The 18398-nt window shown below is 42.1% G+C and overlaps 1 protein-coding gene across 1 annotated transcript; it reads left to right on the top strand.

Moving 5' to 3' along the window:
- Positions 1–2370: 2370 nt before the first annotated feature.
- sf3b3 (splicing factor 3b, subunit 3) lies at positions 2371–18086 on the top strand. Its single transcript, XM_085914810.1, has 27 exons — positions 2371–2512; positions 3157–3280; positions 3718–3873; positions 4225–4395; positions 4730–4902; positions 4981–5122; positions 5286–5398; positions 6448–6585; positions 6746–6849; positions 6996–7161; positions 7440–7535; positions 8178–8250; positions 9327–9478; positions 9552–9707; positions 11572–11727; positions 12711–12854; positions 13391–13513; positions 13589–13743; positions 13892–14066; positions 14570–14775; positions 14926–15082; positions 15183–15308; positions 15538–15750; positions 16231–16329; positions 16587–16730; positions 16802–16906; positions 17256–18086. The coding sequence occupies exons 2-27, from the start codon at positions 3211–3213 to the stop codon at positions 17394–17396; spliced, it is 3654 nt and encodes a 1217-aa protein (XP_085770936.1). The 5' UTR covers positions 2371–2512; positions 3157–3210; the 3' UTR covers positions 17397–18086.
- The last annotated feature ends 312 nt before the right edge of the window (positions 18087–18398 follow it).

Raw genomic sequence — 18398 nt, 5'->3', positions numbered from 1 at the left:
AATGTGGCTGTTCAATAATTTTATGGTCAGGGGGAAGAAAATGTTTTTGAATCTGAACCTCTTGCCGCAGAGGTCAGAATCATTGAAGTTGAAATCTGATTGGTCCATGATGATCTCTTTTGTTTTGTCCACACTGGATCAGGTTGTTAACGTTACACCAGCTTTATTATCTCTTCTCTATAGGCCAGTTCATCATGGCAAACTTGAACTGTTGAAGGAGTCCACAGAATCCTCTTCTTCATTGGTTTCTTGGATGTGATGGCTTTTTTTTTTAAACATCCTCCAATAAACGGCTCAATTTCCACAGACTGTTGTTGTCTTGTGCGATGTGCGTTCATGGCGTGCAGACAGAGCAGAACTGATAGCTTTTGACAGAAGGGATTTACATTTCAAATCCTTTCTCAGGATTCCAAGAATCCGCAATGGTATAATCAGCTGTGTATGTATGTGTGTGTGTATTGCCACAAGGTTTAAAGTTACGAATCCTATTAGCGACCAATTAGTTCTGTGTCTTATTAGCTGACGTCACCCTGTCCTGTAGACCACTATGGGGTTTAGCTTTGTCTATTGACAGCATCACAGACTTCATTTGTAAACTGTTTATTTATTTTTTTACCTGAGTAAGTGAACTAAATGGCAGATAATTGGAAACGGAGTTGGGGGGGGGGGGGTTTGGCATGACAGCACACAAGAAAGCCAGCCTGTTACTTGCTAATGAATTCAACAGATAAGGAACAAATAATGCAAGAACATTAGCATCAGGTTCAAATGGATCTTTTTTTGTCTTCTTCCCATTCATTTCATGCAATCTTATTTAACACGGAAGGAAGAGTTCTCAATCAATGGACAGCAGTGCACGTCGTAACTCGCCGGTCAATTAAAGTCTGTTCTGTGATGGTCAGACTTCTTCAATTACAATTTGAAATTCAAAATAATTTCGCCACAAGTCCAAACTGTAGCCATCATGGAACCACACAAATGGTACGTACAAAGCAGTAGAGGATTTTTCATGCCGTATAAAAAAAAAAAAAAAAAGACACTGGTAAAGTCTTTTTGGGTGTACAATCAACCCATTGACATACAAGACAAAGAGGGCACACAAAACTGGCTAAGTGTATGCAGTCATTTTTTTGGTGGGATGGGAAAACAAGTGTTTTCAGCATGGTTTGAATGTCATTTTCTTTCCTTGAGTACACACACATTCTTTATCTGTCAATTTAGCTAGTTTAATATTTGTTTCGTGACCTTTGCATGAGAGGAGGCAAAAGCAAAGAAGTCTCATTTCACTCTCAGGCAATGCTGCACCATTCACTCCATCCTTAACCACCAAGCCACCATCATTTTAATCTTTCCTGAGGAGAAAAAAAGACAAAAACAAGACTAAAAATACAGACTCTGTTGTACAGCAGCCATATCGGGAACAAATGCACCGATCTGAGGGCCCAATGGGTGGGAAAGGTGACAAAGAACTGACATTGGCATATATGTTAGAGGTAGACTGAAGCTCCAACTGGGGCAGCGGAAGATGCAAAAAGCCACCAACGGTGAATGAGATGCTTGCATCTTCATCCTTGTAATGCAATTAAACATTACTTCTTTGCAAGATAATGCATAAAAACTGTAAATACGATTCACCTTACTGTACCAGATGTTCCTCACGAGATTTTTGGTGGATAGATCTCCCAAAAGCGTTGACTTCAAGCATTCTCTTTCCTTCTAGTCATCCCGCTTCACCCAGTCGCTCGTTGCTGATTCGTCACACACTCTGAATCTAAATGTTTTTTTTGGGTTTTTTTTTTGCGATGCACGCTCTCAATGCCAAACGCGTTGATGACTCGAGATAACGCTTGCTTGTGGAGGATGTTAGCGAATCCAAACTAGCCAAAGACAGATGTTAGGATGCGTTGAGTCCGAGCATTATCCCGATGGAGTAAAAATAATCGGGGGAGGGGGAAATACTAAAGCAGATTGTTCTAGTAGCCGACCCGTCATAATCCACGCATTAAGAGCAGGTGGAGGGTGTGCGTTTGCGTTGTTTTTTTTTTTTCACCCCTGGGAAAAATGCTCCTCAATGCATCTCTCCATCACAGACCGCTATTGCTGTCAAGCGAGCGGCAATACGGTTAATAAGATACTACTTCCGGTCGGGCCTTTTCTAAATCACCATTGTCGCTCTGTTCGTGCTTGGATGTGGGGGGGGCTGTGCTGATAAAGAAAAAAACTGTTTTTTTTTCTATCTCTATTTTGGGAGGGGGCAATTGTCCAAGATGAGGAACAGTCAGCCTGTAACGCTCGTGTGGTCTTTGTCGACATCTGCTGGAATATGTCTGCCTATACAACTTCTTTACGGATTCTTGTCAGGCAGTTTATGTGCTACCTCGTGTGACGTAGTAGGAATTGTGAAAGGACCCCGTAAACGGCGGTCCGTCGTCGGCTTCCTTGCATCGAAAGACTAATTAAATTGATGTCATTGTATCTATCCGAAATCATAATCATCTTGTTTAGCACACTGGTAAATATGATACTTTATGAATCTGCTTTTTGTCTGTTATCAAACACATACCGTATTTGTGCAAGGTGTGCTCGTAAGATCGGAAGATTCGCACTTTGTATGAATGGGCTCACGCCACAGTGATTACGAAGTAGCGTTATTGTGTATGCTTTTTTTGTCAGAGAATTTCTTGCTTTGGGCAACACTGGCTTATACCACGTATTTTAACTTGCAAATATATTGTTTTTGTTAAACTCATATCTAATTTGAAATCATTTTTGCCGGCTAAGCTAGCAGTTTGAGCAATGCTAGCAACAGAAATTTGGCTTCTTTGTTATTTTCCTTGAAACACACTCAAATTGAGTGCCGTTTTTGAGTGACCGTTATCTGGCTTATCCAAAGCTTGCTGCTGAGCTGATGACTTGAATCGGGTGTGTTAGAAGAGAGGTACATCTAAAACAAGACCGGACTTGAGCATCCCTGGTTTTAGATGGTGGCAGTGAACAAGCAGAACTTTGGCGGATACTGAGCAAAGAGACAGAGTCGTTGTTTCAAGCTGTTCATTGCCATACGAATGTAGTGTTTAATGCAGAGTAAATAAATGATGTTATTTATAATGATCTAATATGCCTTCCTGAAGCTAACTGACCTGACCCCCTTTCTAGACTGAGCTGGGACAAGTGGACAGGCTTGTGGGGAAACCACAGTGAGACACAGTCATGTTTCTTTACAACATCACGCTCCAGCGTGCCACTGGCATCACGCATGCCATCCATGGAAATTTCTCAGGTGAGTTTGCGCCTCAACGTTATTGTCAACCTAATGCCTAATTTTTTTATCTTGACAAGTTGCCATAGTATAGTTGTATGAGGTGCGTCTGAATAGTTCCAGGACACAAATGTGTTTTCCCCTTCAATCTGGGACTAGATGACTAACCTACTCCAGCATTTGCTGTAGTCAATGCACGAAAAGATACCAGAATCGTGGCGACTTCTCCTTGACAATAAGCCTGCTTGCCATACCCTGAGCATCTGACTGTTCCTGGCTAAGAATAACAATGGCTTGCTGGGGCATCCTTCCTACTTAAGGGGTTTTGTTTTTTACATTTTAGATGCGTCTCGCTGTTTCTCTTTTAAATAAACCTCATCAGATGTACTTCCATTATGTTGTATTTGTATGAATCCTGGTAATGTATTTTGTTCTCCATCCGTCTTGTTTGTGCGTAGGAACCAAGATGCAGGAGATCGTTGTCTCTAGAGGAAAGATCATAGAGTTGCTGCGACCAGACGCAAACACGGGGAAGGTGCACACACTACTCACCATGGAAGTGTTTGGGATTGTGCGTTCACTAATGGCCTTCAGACTCACAGGAGGAACCAAAGGTATACAACCCAGTGCATGTACACTTTTTCTTTTTGTTTCGAACAAGACAAAATGCAATTTGTGTGTGCGTGCGTGTTTAGGAAGTGATTTGCCTCCTTAGCTGGCTTTGCGGATGTCAACAAATTACTTTTACACTAAGCAGGGGTGCAGACACTATTACTTGTTTGGCTATTATTTTGAAGTCGGCTCTTGTGGCACGTAGCATCGTAGCTTAAGAGCTACAATAAAGTAAGTTCCATTTCCAGTTTCGGCTTGATCATCAAACCTTTGCTTTATGGATCACCAGTATAGTCTTGTTGATGGCGAACCCCGTTGCTGTATTCACCATTGTCATTGCTTGTCTTTTGTAGATTACATTGTTGTCGGGAGTGACAGCGGTCGTATCGTCATCTTGGAATATCATCCGTCTAAAAACATGTTTGAGAAAATTCACCAGGAGACATTTGGCAAGAGTGGTTGTCGCCGAATTGTCCCAGGACAGTTTTTGGCAGTGGACCCCAAAGGCAGAGCCGTCATGATAGGTATGTTCAATGGAGTGTCTTGATATTGCACAGCTGTGAACTCAAAGCTACTGTTATTCTGTTAAAAAAAAAAAAAAAAAAAAACTCATTTATTCCATTGACATTTCCTCACAATGTCTATGACTTGAGTAATAGTGCACACTTCTGGAAACATTACATAATGATAAAATAAAAAACACTGGATTAAAGGGTGTTTACAAACTATTGACTGGCACTGTACATGAGAAGAGGACGTGTGTAAGAAACATTGCATACCCAATTGGAATTATGGTAGATCGTTCAACAGTAATGGTGACATTAATGTGAGCTGTTGTCTTTTTTTTTTTTTCTTTAGGGGCAATAGAGAAACAGAAGTTGGTTTATATTCTCAACAGAGATGCAGCTGCACGGCTGACCATCTCGTCCCCACTGGAGGCCCACAAAGCCAACACACTGGTCTACCATGTAGTGGGTGTGGACGTGGGCTTTGAGAATCCCATGTTTGCTTGTCTTGAAATGGACTATGAGGTACTAGCATGTTCATGGAATTATGCAAAAAGAAAAGAAAGAGACACTTATTCAAGTGTTATGTCTGCCACTTTACAGGAAGCTGACAATGACCCTACTGGAGAAGCTGCAGCAAACACGCAACAGACACTCACTTTCTATGAGCTGGACCTTGGCTTGAACCACGTGGTGCGCAAGTACAGTGAGGCTTTAGAAGAACATGGAAACTTTCTCATCACTGGTAGGCAAACGTTCACAACTCAATTGAGTTTCAAAGCAACATTCAGGAAAAAAAAGTTTTTATATATACCTGGAGAGATAAATATTTACAAATAAATGTGACAAACTCATCAAGCAAATTAGCAGTCTTGGTCATTCATGCAGTTCTCCTCTTGCATATCTAGTTCCCGGTGGTTCCGATGGGCCAAGCGGAGTTCTGATCTGCTCTGAAAACTACATCACCTATAAGAATTTTGGAGACCAGCCTGACATTCGCTGTCCTATCCCACGTCGAAGGGTGAGTCATACTATCCATCAACAGGCAAAAAAAAGTTTGCAATCATCTGGAATGTCAAGGTTCTTTGAGAATAAATGTGTCAAGTTAAGGGTAGATTAACATGATGATGACACTGGACAGGTCTCTCCACTAAACTGGTAGCCCTGGTGCGGCCGAGCCTGGCAAGCTGCACCCACTAAGGAAGAGGGTCTGGAAAGCCTCAGTTAAAAATGTCATCCCCTCAAATTCGTTTATTTGCTGTGACCTATCCTTAGTGCGCGACGTTGCTCTTCGGCGGGAGTCCATACTCATTCAAAATGGCGTGCAAGAGGGAGACGATCGTTTAAGATCATACAGCCTTCAGTCAATTTTAGATAGACAGAAATACAGCAGCGGTCACCGCTGGAACCGTTTATTTCAAAACAGGACTCTTTTTTTTAAATCGACATACCTTTTATGAAAAAAAATGATCAAGCCAGGTTGGCATAAAAAATTTGAAGCTTGGGTTATCTTGGGTTACATGCTTTCAATTGTATCGTCGGTGACATTGGTGAGCTGGGCACAGGTTGTCAAAAAAAAAAATAACATTCACACTCGCAATCCACTTTTTTGGAGCATGTGAGGAAGCCAAAGTACCTGGAGGAAAAAAAAGTATGCAGGCACTCGGGAGAACTCTCAACTCAACTGGACCTGCTTTTTGTCATTGTCATGTAATGATGTTTCTACACTGAAACAAACAACCTGAGGCCATTTGCTTTCACAGTGGCTCAAATGACAAGCTTAACCTTAACCAAATTGAATTTTGTGCCCATACGTAGCAGATTTCCTGAGGCAGGCAGGACATATGACTCATTTGAATTGCCAGTGTGAATGCTTGAAAAGAATTGGATTACATATGACAGAAACCTGTAATTGGAAATGTTTGCAACTTAGCATGGAACCTGTCTGTGACATATAAGACTTTGCGAACATACTGTGAGAAAATGTCATCAAATGTTAGGCCATAAAGGCAGACCGAATGCAGAGCTTGTGATGTCCTCAAAAAACATGAATCTTTTACTTTCTGCTAGAATGACCTGGACGACCCAGAGCGTGGAATGATATTTGTTTGTTCAGCAACCCACAAGACCAAGTCCATGTTCTTCTTCTTAGCCCAGACCGAACAAGGCGATATCTTTAAGGTCACCTTGGAAACTGATGAAGAAATGGTGAGGAAAATGCTTGGTTTTGCTTATATGAGATAAGATAAGTAGGGAGTGAAATGATACTTTGTGTGTATATCCACTGCACAAAAACCCACATTTACAATATTTGTGGTCATTATGATGAAATAGCAAAGCTTGTGATAAAGCAATTCTGATTGTTTAGGTCACAGAAATCAGGCTGAAGTACTTTGACACAATTCCTGTGGCAACAGCCATGTGTGTCTTGAAGACTGGCTTCCTTTTCGTGGCCTCAGAATTTGGAAATCAGTAAGTGCAATAAACCTATTTGAAAGAATGTCACTATTTTTTAATATAGAAAACTCACACATTGGGTTTTCTTCTCTTAGCTGTGTTTAATCTGCGTATGTCGTCTTACGTCATTATGAATAATGTTGTACCGAACCTTTTTCTAGTTACCTTTACCAGATTGCCCACTTGGGCGATGATGATGAGGAGCCAGAGTTCTCTTCTGCCATGCCTCTAGAAGAAGGGGACACCTTCTTCTTTCAGCCCCGCCCCCTGAAGAATCTGGTGCTGGTTGATGAACAGGAGAACTTGTCCCCAATCATGGCCTGCCAGGTGGGTGTACAGTTTAAGTTTGGTGTCTTCCATATTATTACTGCTCGTATTTGCCTGACCAAATATTAGTCAGAGGTGAGATGGGTAAGAAGTCTGAATAAAACTAGAGGATTAAGGTTTCAAACTAGGTTTGGGGTTTCAAACTAGGGTTAGGGTTTCATAGTAGGGTATATTCATACCACAGAAATCCCATACCACAGCCTTAATACTGTGAAGATATTTATACCGTTACCTTCTTAATATACACTTTTTTTTTTCTTCCTTCTCTTTTCTGATAGATTGCTGATTTGGCCAACGAAGACACACCACAGCTTTATGTCGCCTGTGGACGAGGACCCAAATCTACTTTAAGAGTTCTTAGGCATGGACTGGAGGTAAATACAATTATTTATGGCTTGATTGATCAATCACATCTCATGTAATAAATAATAAAGACAAATAATTTCATCCCAAAAAGGGGGCCTAATGCTTTGGTGTAGTTTTTGTTGCACGAGAGAGTGAATACACACGTACCTCAGAGCGTCCCTCCTATGGTCAGCTTTATGCAAGCTTGCAAGAAGTGAAAAGGGAATTTCAATTATATGTGTGTCTGTGCACACGTATGCGTACGTGTTGTTCCTTTGAATGTCTTCTTGATCTTGTGCTCTCCATTGTGGGAGACAAACTGGGTTTAATCAAGGTTGACTGACAAGCATTACTCTCGATCCAAACTCCCCAAATGTTATCAGATGGTTCTGGTGTTTCTGGTAAACTTACACAGATGGCCGCTTCAATCAAGGCACTTGATGTATGTCACATATTCCACATGTCCAATCACTTTTCATAGCGTGCTTGGCTTGTCTTTTTTTTTTTAATCTCGCAAATAAAAGAAAATAAACAAGCTGCTTGGATTTCAATAGAAGACTGCATTATTCAATCAGTTTTGTAACCAGTTTTGATCATATCTTGTTCGGTTGCAATAATTGAAACCCTCACCCCCGCTCGTATTATTTAATATCTTTAATTACTTTCAACAGGTTTCCGAGATGGCCGTGTCCGAGCTACCCGGTAACCCCAATGCTGTGTGGACAGTACGCAGACATATCGAAGGTAATTTTTTTTTTCATTGTCAATAAATTATAAAGAGAAAGATTATATTACTCCGTCTTTTTTTTTCCTTGTAATTTGCTAGAGTGAAATGAAGTAGCACTTTGAGAATTCTGGTTGTACAACAGAAAAGTAGACGTGCATCAGCAATTTTTTTATTCATCGGAAATGATTTGATGGCTACATGAATGAACAAAACCTCCTCCACTTAAGGAATTGAACTACTAATAAATTCATTTGTAATGACCAGCAATATCTGCACATCACCATGGCAACAGAGATTGATACCAACCTCCTCACATATGGCCTAATAATAACAGTGAGCAGCTTCCCTGCAGCGATGCTTCTCTTTGAAAGCAATGTGCCAGAGGTCACACCACTTGACAAATTCAGACACCAATTCTTGACACCACAGGAATAACGCTTCCTGATGAAGAGTTTAATTTCAGACAAAAGCTTTGATGTTTCATTTCTTCCTCGAATATCAAAACCATTTATAAATGTCACATCAGTGGTAAATGCGGGTTCTCGCTAAACCTTCTTTTGGCTAAGATGTCTTCATCTTGAAGTACTCAAAAGGTTAGTCTCTTGTGTCCAGCTGTCTTTTTCTGATGTATGTATGAGTGTATGAGCGGGGCCCACTGCCATATGGCAGGACAATCTTTTGGTTTGGACAAATCGTCTCTTTTGTGCATTATCTGTAAAGTCAAGCAAAGCAAGCCTGCATCCTAAATGTGTTCACACTATGGCTCAAGCAATGGTAAATGTTGTGCACCATGTATGTGTCCATACAAAGTTTGTTAGAAATGTTCTACAACAGCTGTTTCAAACCCCAATCCCAATCTCGACTTCAATCTGTCAGCACAATGTGCCTTTCATTTGGATCTAACGTTTTTGCCTGTTGTAATCTAACAAAGTGAATGTTGATATTCATCCATCCATTTTCTGGGGTCACCTGCCCCAGCTGACTTTGGGCAGTTGGCGGGAAACACCATGAACTGGTTGCCAGCCAATGGCAGTGTTGATACTCATCTTCCTCAACTATTTGTAGTCACTACTCCTTTTCTTTTCATTTTCAGATGAATTTGATGCCTACATCATCGTGTCTTTCGTCAACGCTACCCTCGTCCTGTCCATTGGCGAGACTGTGGAGGAGGTGACAGATTCGGGATTCTTAGGAACAACGCCCACCCTCTCCTGCTCGCTGCTGGGTGACGATGCCCTCGTTCAGGTGGGTAAAATGCTCTCTGAACTTTATAAGCGTGATTCACTAAGGTGCTTTCCTTTTCATATGCTCTTTATAGGTATACCCAGATGGGATCCGCCATATCAGAGCAGACAAGCGTGTGAATGAGTGGAAGACTCCTGGCAAAAAGACCATTGTCCGTTGCGCTGTGAACCAGCGGCAAGTGGTTATCGCACTCACGGGCGGTGAGCTGGTGTACTTTGAGATGGACCCGGTAGGCAAATGTTCATGTTGTATTTATATACTGTCATCTATTTGTGGTTGCTAAGGACCAAAAGCCACACTTAGCGTACCTTGGTTTGAGCAGATGGTCGTTAACTGACTATTCAGCTCCATTTCCACCACTGCCATGCGATGCGAACATTTCACTGCATCATGTTGAGACATTTTATGACTTCCTTTGATGTCAACTCCACAAGGAGCCTTGTTTTGTCTGTCAGACTTTAGCTGGAATTTTCATCTTTGTCATCAAGGCTATCAAATCTTTGACATTGTGCAAATATAGTGATTTTTAATGTCGAAATTTTATTGCTCAGAGGAGTCTGTCTGGCCTTATTTATCCTGGCCTTGACTCGAAATCTCCAGATGGGAGAGCGGGACCTCAAAGCACTTCTGACAATGATGTCCTTCCCAGATCACTATGTTGGACCCTTTTTGAGGAACTCAAAGAAGTATTGCAATGAGTATTGCAGCCACATTCAGCACAATTAGAGCCATGTTCCTTTTTTGTCACCTCAGTTAATTCGAAAGGAATGTTGGGTTCCTCCTGAAATCAATTCCCATCACAATTGTTTTGGAGGTACTGAAGAAGAGAAAGAAAATCCACCTGTGTGTATTTCTCGCTGTGGGCTGACATTTTACCGCTTGTTGTTGACTAAGAATGACATCACGGTCCTCGGGGTTAGGTAACAACCGTCACTGCTCACCTTTGGTCATGTGATGTTAGCAAGCTGAGCCCTCAGGCACGGGGATGTTATTTTCAATCAACAGCAAGAGGCAATACAAAGGAAAAGGGATAATGAGATGAAGTGGATCTTTCTGCTTTATTCATATTCTACAAAAACAGAATAATTGGAGCGGCTAGAACATATTGTTGTCATGATGATTTTTGACTTGGCTTTAAAGTCATTTATCATTGGTCCATGCTAAAAAGAAATGTTTGGGGAACACTTGCAGTCGTGAATCATGATCAGTCATCAGCAGATCTTAGGACATCCCTGGATCAAGACACAACCCTGTGTGGATTCAGTGGAAGAGACACTGTGATTGGATAAACAGCCATAAACACTTACACTTTCTTTTAGTCACCAAAAATGTGCAATAATCCAAGCTACAAGAAGACAAGAGCTGTGAGGGCGCTGGGCGGGTATACCCTTAGATATCATCAGACGTGGTTGGACGGACGGCACAGAGCGCCACAACACTTTGTGTTTAATCAAATGTCAGTATAAATATTGTTGTGCAACCCTCTAAAGTTTGCTAAAGAACATATGTGGATAATCAGCGCCATGAAGCTAAAGGAAAACAGCAGACCACGCATCGGCTCAGAGTTAAAGTCTTGGTGAAGTTTCAAGCAGAGTTGGTTTATAAATTCACCCCAAGCATTCGAGAAGCATCCGAGACTGCCACGGAAACTCTAGAGGAGCTGCAGATAGTTTCAGTTTTGAGAATCTCTCCATAGTTGTGCACCCTACGAAAGTGGTGGTAAGAATAGCCATTGTTGTGAAACAATCCATGAAGGGTACTGGCTCACGTTTGCCGATGGCAGGGACACCGTACACTTTGGAGAACGCCTCTGTGAAAGTGGTTGGTCAGCATCATGCTGTGGTGAATGAGTTTCTTTACCAGACACTGGAAAGTCTGGAAGTTTAAGTTATTTTTGGTTGTTTTGATGAGCAGTTAAGATAATGGATTTATGTATTGTTATTCTTTTGATCTTTTATTTGTATCTGTTTTCAGCACTGTGCAGAACTGTTTGCAGCTTTACTTGGATTTAAAGTGCTTTATAAATAAACTGCGTGCTTGGTTAATTGAATCTTTGTGACAAATGTTTTTTTTTTTCTCCCCCATTTCTCCAGTCAGGTCAGCTGAATGAGTATACTGAGCGCAAGGAGATGTCTGCAGATGTGGTCTGCATGAGTTTGGCCAATGTCCCCCCTGGTGAACAGCGTTCTCGGTTCCTGGCTGTGGGACTGGTTGACAACACTGTTCGAATCATATCGCTGGATCCTTCGGTATGATTTTTTTATTGATTTATTTTATTGTAGCAGATAATGAAGCTTTTAATCTTGCCACCAAAGCCATTTCCACCACTCATACATGTTATAAAAAATATGAACACACTAGCTTAATGAGGTCTGATGACGCTTTTTGTTAGCAGTGATTAGAGTTGATTATTTATCGTTTTTTCAGTGAACACAAACAATTTTCTACACGCAATCGATTTACATTTCTGCGTTTGCTCGTGGACAACTCCTTTCCTGTCAGTGATCCACATTTACACGCATCTATTATATTTTAGTTGGCTGTATGATGTTTTTTGCAAATCCCTTGGGGTGTACTATAAAAACATTAGTTACTGTGCATAATTTGTGTGCCTGTTTGATGAACTATATACAATGTCACATTTTAGTCAGTAGAGTTTTGCCCAGACGGTGGGTTAACTCACTCACACTGGCGCTCTCTATATGGGTGGAACGACAACTGAAGTTAGAGCCTTGTTGAGCAAAACCTTGCTTTAAGGGAAAGCATGGAGCGACATCAAGGAAAGTGACTATCCAAAGCTCCAAATTGTTAATTATATTCAACTGTTCATGTCAACATCTACGTAAACGGCAACACATGATGGCCCTCAGCTGCAAACACAAGGCTGAATTGGAGTCTTATTTTTTCTTTTTTTTATCAACTTGTAGTTCAAACTCACTACATGAGATCGCTAAATAAGATAAGAATATTTATGGTTCAAGGAGCCAACGTTGGTGACTTCAGGGGAATATTTATGATTCTAGGCACCTACGTTGTTGACTTTAGGAGAGTCCGAGGGTTGTGCAAAAGATGTGGTCGGATCTCCCTCAAGGCTTGAATCATGACTTCATATAAGTTGATGGCATGCTGCTTTTCAGACAAGACCAGACTTGCTGATGTGTCTCCTAATCTGAATTTGTACAACATTCACTTTCTTTCAATTTGAAAAAAACATTTTTTCCTTCTCTTTTAGGATTGTTTGCAGCCATTGAGTATGCAGGCTCTTCCAGCCCAGCCAGAGAGTCTTTGTATTGTTGAAATGGGAGGGGTTGAGAAACAGGATGAACTTGGAGAGAAAGGAACCATCGGCTTCCTCTACCTCAACATAGGGCTTCAGGTATGGTGGATCCTTTAGATCAGCAATAGTAAAAATATAACTAAGAAATCATTTCGGTTTACTTTTTGCAACAGTGTCATAGGATACATTTCTCTTGGTCCTTAAAATACATGCTTTGATTACTGCTGCGTTATTGGCGACGTCCTACCGTGATAGTCGAGAATGCTCTCTGTAAATGGACTGGATGGTTCCAATCAAGCAGAAGGTTTCCCCCCCCCCCCCCCCCCCCCTCCACTCATAACTGTTTCTGGTATGCACGAAAGCGGAGAAGGTTTGCAAGAGTATGTTTGATAATTAGTCAAAGCTAGACACATTTTCTGGAAAGCAGATGGATCATAAGCACTCTAGAAATCACAGCCACCCTTTTGTCAGCTATTTCAAAATCCCAATTGAATGCACCAGCACCACAATATTAACGGTGGTATTTTCAGTTTCTACAGTTCTGCAATAATCTCATTGAGAGTATGTAATGTCTCGTTTCTTTTAAATTACAGGCCTTGTCATTGAACAGTGTCTTTGTGTATTTTCTGTGGTAGAACGGTGTACTGCTGAGGACTGTCCTGGATCCGGTCACCGGAGATCTGTCCGATACCAGGACCCGCTACCTGGGTTCACGACCTGTCAAGCTTTTCAGAGTCAAGATGCAGGGACAGGACGCTGTATGTATTTGGAAATGTTTAGATCCCAATTTATGTATGAATACAAAGTGAAAGACGGTCTTTTATCATCAACAGGTCCTTGCCATGTCCAGCCGCTCCTGGCTCAGCTACTCTTATCAGTCCCGTTTCCATTTGACGCCTCTGTCATATGAGACCCTGGAGTATGCCTCAGGCTTTGCTTCTGAGCAATGCCCGGAAGGAATAGTGGCCATCTCCACCAACACGCTTAGGTAGAGCTGTTCCTTTCAGCGTTTCTATTTATGACTTAGCAACAAGACATTCCTCCTGCTGAATTTGAAGTCTGTCACTACCTTGTCTTTGAGTGTTACATCCATCTGGCTCTCATTGTCACCTTTCTTGTCATGATTTACTCGACAGAATCTTGGCATTGGAGAAACTCGGAGCTGTCTTCAACCAGGTGGCTTTTCCCCTGCAGTACACTCCCAGGAAATTTGTGATACACCCAGAGACCAACAACCTCATTTTGATTGAGACTGACCATAATGCCTACACCGAGGCGACTAAAGCTCAAAGGAAACAACAGATGGCTGAGGTATGAAGGACAATTTCCAGGGTGAGAATATGACAAAAGGGAGTAATTACCACCAACCCTCGGGGCACGGCAAACATCTGGTAACACGTAGAAATGGAGATTAACATTGCAAAATGATGAGTTGGAAAGCAGAATTTTGATAGTTATTATGACATGTTTCACGCAACAGGATGAACCAATTTAATTAATGAGTGATCCCTTGCCACTTCGCACTTCATCTTTCATGAATGCACGACTTTGTAGGTCTATAAGTGACGGGAGAACAGCGTTTGAATACACACTGATAGCACGGGACGTGTCTCTGAGCAATGTGCGTCACTGCGGACAAGCGAGGCAAGCGCGGCAGCCAGCCTGTCATGAACAATATGGCCTTTTTATTTAGGGAATGCCAAAAGGGGAGAAGGGAGGTTAGAACGGCAGCAAAGCAGGTGCACGAGGCGACTGACCAGACGGTCTTGTGGTCTGATGCGTTTTTTTTTTTATTGTTGCTTTTGTGCATACAGGAAATGGTGGAGGCTGCAGGTGAGGATGAACGAGAACTAGCTGCTGAGATGGCAGCCGCCTTCCTCAATGAGAATCTCCCAGAAGCCATTTTTGGTTCGCCAAAAGCTGGCGCTAGGCAGTGGGCCTCGCTGGTGCGGCTGGTCAACCCAATTCAGGGTGCGACATTAGACCAAGTTCAGTTAGAGCAGAATGAAGCTGCATTCAGGTATGTGTTGTTTGTTTCAGCCAGAAATGTATTGACTTCTTTTGACAAAACTGAATGATAGAGTGTAAAATTTACATGACCCACTCTAAAGAATACATGTTAATTTTGTTGTTGTTGTTGTGTGTGCTCTTTTTTTTGTGTTGTCCACAGTGTTGCCGTGTGTCGTTTCCACAATGCAGGGGATGACTGGTATGTCCTGGTGGGAGTGGCCAGAGACATGGTCCTCAACCCTAGATCAGTTGCGGGTGGCTTTATCTACACTTACCGCATCACCGGTGGTGGGGAAAAGCTCGAGTTTGTGCACAAGGTAGATTTGAGTTTTCTGGATATTACAATTGTCATTTTTGCTCTGTTTTTTGTTTTTTTGCAGTAGACACATGTCTGAAATTTTTTTATTTTTCCGACAGACTCCAGTAGAGGATGTGCCGTTGGCTATTGCGCCATTCCAGGGACGTGCCTTAGTGGGAGTGGGGAAACTACTGAGGATTTATGATATGGGCAAAAAGAAATTGCTACGCAAGTGTGAGAACAAGGTATGTGGCCTACACCCACACAACGTTAAGCAGCTTTAGCCAAAAGGCTGTTAAATTGGACACGAATTGTTAACTCAAACTTTACAATCCCCATTGTGATACTGGAGTTGTTCTAAGATTAGTCATCCTTTAGTCATCCTTATTATTTTTACGCACAATACAAAAATTCTACTTTGTATTTAGTAGAAACACATGCTTAAGTTGAAAATGTCCACCTTTTCCCACTTAGCATGTTCCCAATCTGGTCACGGGGATCCACACCATTGGCCAGCGTGTGGTGGTCTCCGACGTACAGGAGAGTCTGTTCTGGGTCCGCTACAGGCGTAATGAGAACCAGCTCATCATCTTCGCCGACGATACGTGTCCCCGCTGGGTGACGACGGCGTGTCTGCTTGACTACGACACCATGGCGTCCGCTGACAAGTTTGGGAACATTACCATTGTGAGTAGTGGATTATGGACTAGAAAGCAAAGGTGGGGGGACTCGGGTCACATGACTTGGACAAGTTGGACTCCAGTTGGCTGATCTCGCCAGTTTTGTGACTTGCTTGGCAAAAACGTCTGAAAGACCCGACTTGGTTTTTCCGTGAAAGCAAGTTGACCACCGTTATGGCCCAGCCACAGAAGCTGACTTGTTGCGCAAGTGTTACCGAGGACAAATACATTAGGATGCAAGAGTTGACGTTTTGATGAAACCGGGTAAAAAGACAAGCAACATGCACCGTTTGACACTGGAAAACAAGAGACGACATCTGCACAACAACTGTGTTCTTTTGTCTGGTGCATTCAATCGAAAACAAACATGATCATTCAATTAATGACGGATAGAACAACAGTCTGAGATTTGTCTCATCTGAGAAATTAGTATCAAACATAATAAGCCCATCCCACTTACATCGTGTGTCCATTATGTCCATTTCAGGTGCGTCTTCCTCCCAACACCAGTGATGATGTGGACGAGGATCCAACGGGCAACAAAGCCTTATGGGACAGAGGGCTTCTCAATGGAGCATCTCAGAAGGTAAGCTGCACAAGTCATTGACATTAAATGTGTGAAATTTCTCTGTGTTCCGTTCTGATCATGGCCACATGTGCAAAGAAAACCCCTTGACATGATGTTTGGACGGAAATGCATGTTTTCATCAGACAGTGACACATTTATGTACTGCATTTTCCACCACAATTTAGCCCACCACATTTTTGTCGGCTAACCACACACAACCGGATGAGTCTGTGTCACAGGCGGTGTCAGCATGAACACTTGTGCGTGTTTTCCAGGCTGACGTGATCGTCAACTACCACGTCGGGGAGACCATCTTATCCCTGCAGAAAACCACGCTGATCCCAGGAGGGTCAGAGTCACTGGTCTACACCACCCTGTCTGGAGGCATTGGAATTTTAGTCCCCTTTACGTCACATGAGGTGAAAACCTGTCCTTTGTCATTTTATTGTGGTTGACGAGTATTAATCATTTAGCGCTTGTCTTTGTCCAGGACCATGATTTCTTCCAGCATTTAGAGATGCACATGCGCTCTGAGTTCCCGCCAATGTGCGGAAGGGACCATCTTAGCTTTAGGTCCTACTACTTCCCTGTCAAGGTGAGTTTATCGTCATCATCATCATCATAATACCTCATAGACGCTCCTCACAAAAGGTTTGAGGTATTGAGCTTTTTGAGATGAACCAAAGATTCCACTCAAAGCCTTTAGAGGTCAACTTGATTTGACCTCCTATGTCTTGGATACACATTTCAATTCTTGCTGTTTTCAAACAAGGAGCTGAAAGGCCAAATCCACAACCGTTTTTTGAGTCACATCAAATTCAACTGTAATTCCATCCAGTCATTCCATTATTTGATATCCGTCCATTTTGAAAAGATTCTATAGCGACAGCCCTAGTTTGACAGTGTCCTCACGTCGTGGTCGTTCTCGTCTGGCAAACTTGCAGAATGTGATTGACGGAGACCTGTGCGAGCAGTTCAACAGCATGGAGCCTCACAAGCAGAAAAGTGTGGCAGAGGAGCTAGACAGGACACCACCCGAGGTCTCCAAGAAACTGGAAGACATCCGCACGCGTTATGCATTCTAATTGCTGACGTCAAGCTTCATCACAGGGGCTCAAACTTCATAAAAACACATCATTGATTTCACACAAACTCGAAGTTCATTGTACAAAAATTAAGGAAGACTCAAGTCCAACGATCAGGAATCAAAAAACCCTTTCATTAAAAGTAGCTAACAGCATTCTGACTCTGACAGTGGTTGTTTTGTCACCCTTACCACAATGTGGCACCACAGTCAGCAGACAAATTGCTTAATTGACAGACACGACTGATGTCCAAACGTACAGTAGTCACACAGCGGCGATGAATAACGAAGGCAGCACACATCATTCTCCCCTTCTGAACAAAAGTAGAGTTCTTCTCTCGTGTACATATTTTGGTTTTTAATGTAACCTGAAAATGGCAGGATTAGTAAGAAAGTGGTATTGGAAATTTTGTTTTAATGTTTTGGTTTGATACAAGGCCAAGGGGGAAAAAAACATTTTGTCTCCTGTCTGCGGCGGGTGATGTTTTGCCATCATGTGGCATTAAATGTCTGAGAAAATAGGTGGGCGGATGAGCGCACTAAGCCGAGTGTTGTCCTGGTTAGGCCTGTAAATTCCCCCACCTTGACCACAAAGGCTTCTAGCAAGTTCTTGAGAAGTAACAGCCATTTGTGGGCTACACAACAACACTTTGTATTGTAAATAAAGTTGGTTTTTTACTACTTGACAAAATGTCCGTTCACTTTCTTTCCACGTTCAACACCAACCAAGGATGCGGACTTAACCTTCTCACTTGCCAGACCAGACAATCATTCTAGAAATGTTAGTCGTCTTACATCCAGCTATGAGGCAGAATGTCTTTTTTTATTTTTATTTAATTTCTCCTGCTTGTCATTCTGTATTTTGGTATATTTGTGATTTATATTGCCATCACACAAAAGAAAATGACCAGCTTAATTACAGAATGTATAACACTACCAGAAAAACCAAATTCTTAGCGTAGCAATCCCAGCATGTTTTTACTTAGCGACATGACAAAAGTTT

The sequence above is a fragment of the Syngnathus leptorhynchus genome, chromosome 6, assembly GCF_054491065.1.
Source record: "Syngnathus leptorhynchus isolate UIUO chromosome 6, UIUO_Slep, whole genome shotgun sequence".
Taxonomy (NCBI): domain Eukaryota; kingdom Metazoa; phylum Chordata; class Actinopteri; order Syngnathiformes; family Syngnathidae; genus Syngnathus; species Syngnathus leptorhynchus.
The sequence above is the reverse complement of the archived record's forward strand: the minus strand, read 5'-3'. Positions and strand labels throughout refer to the sequence as shown.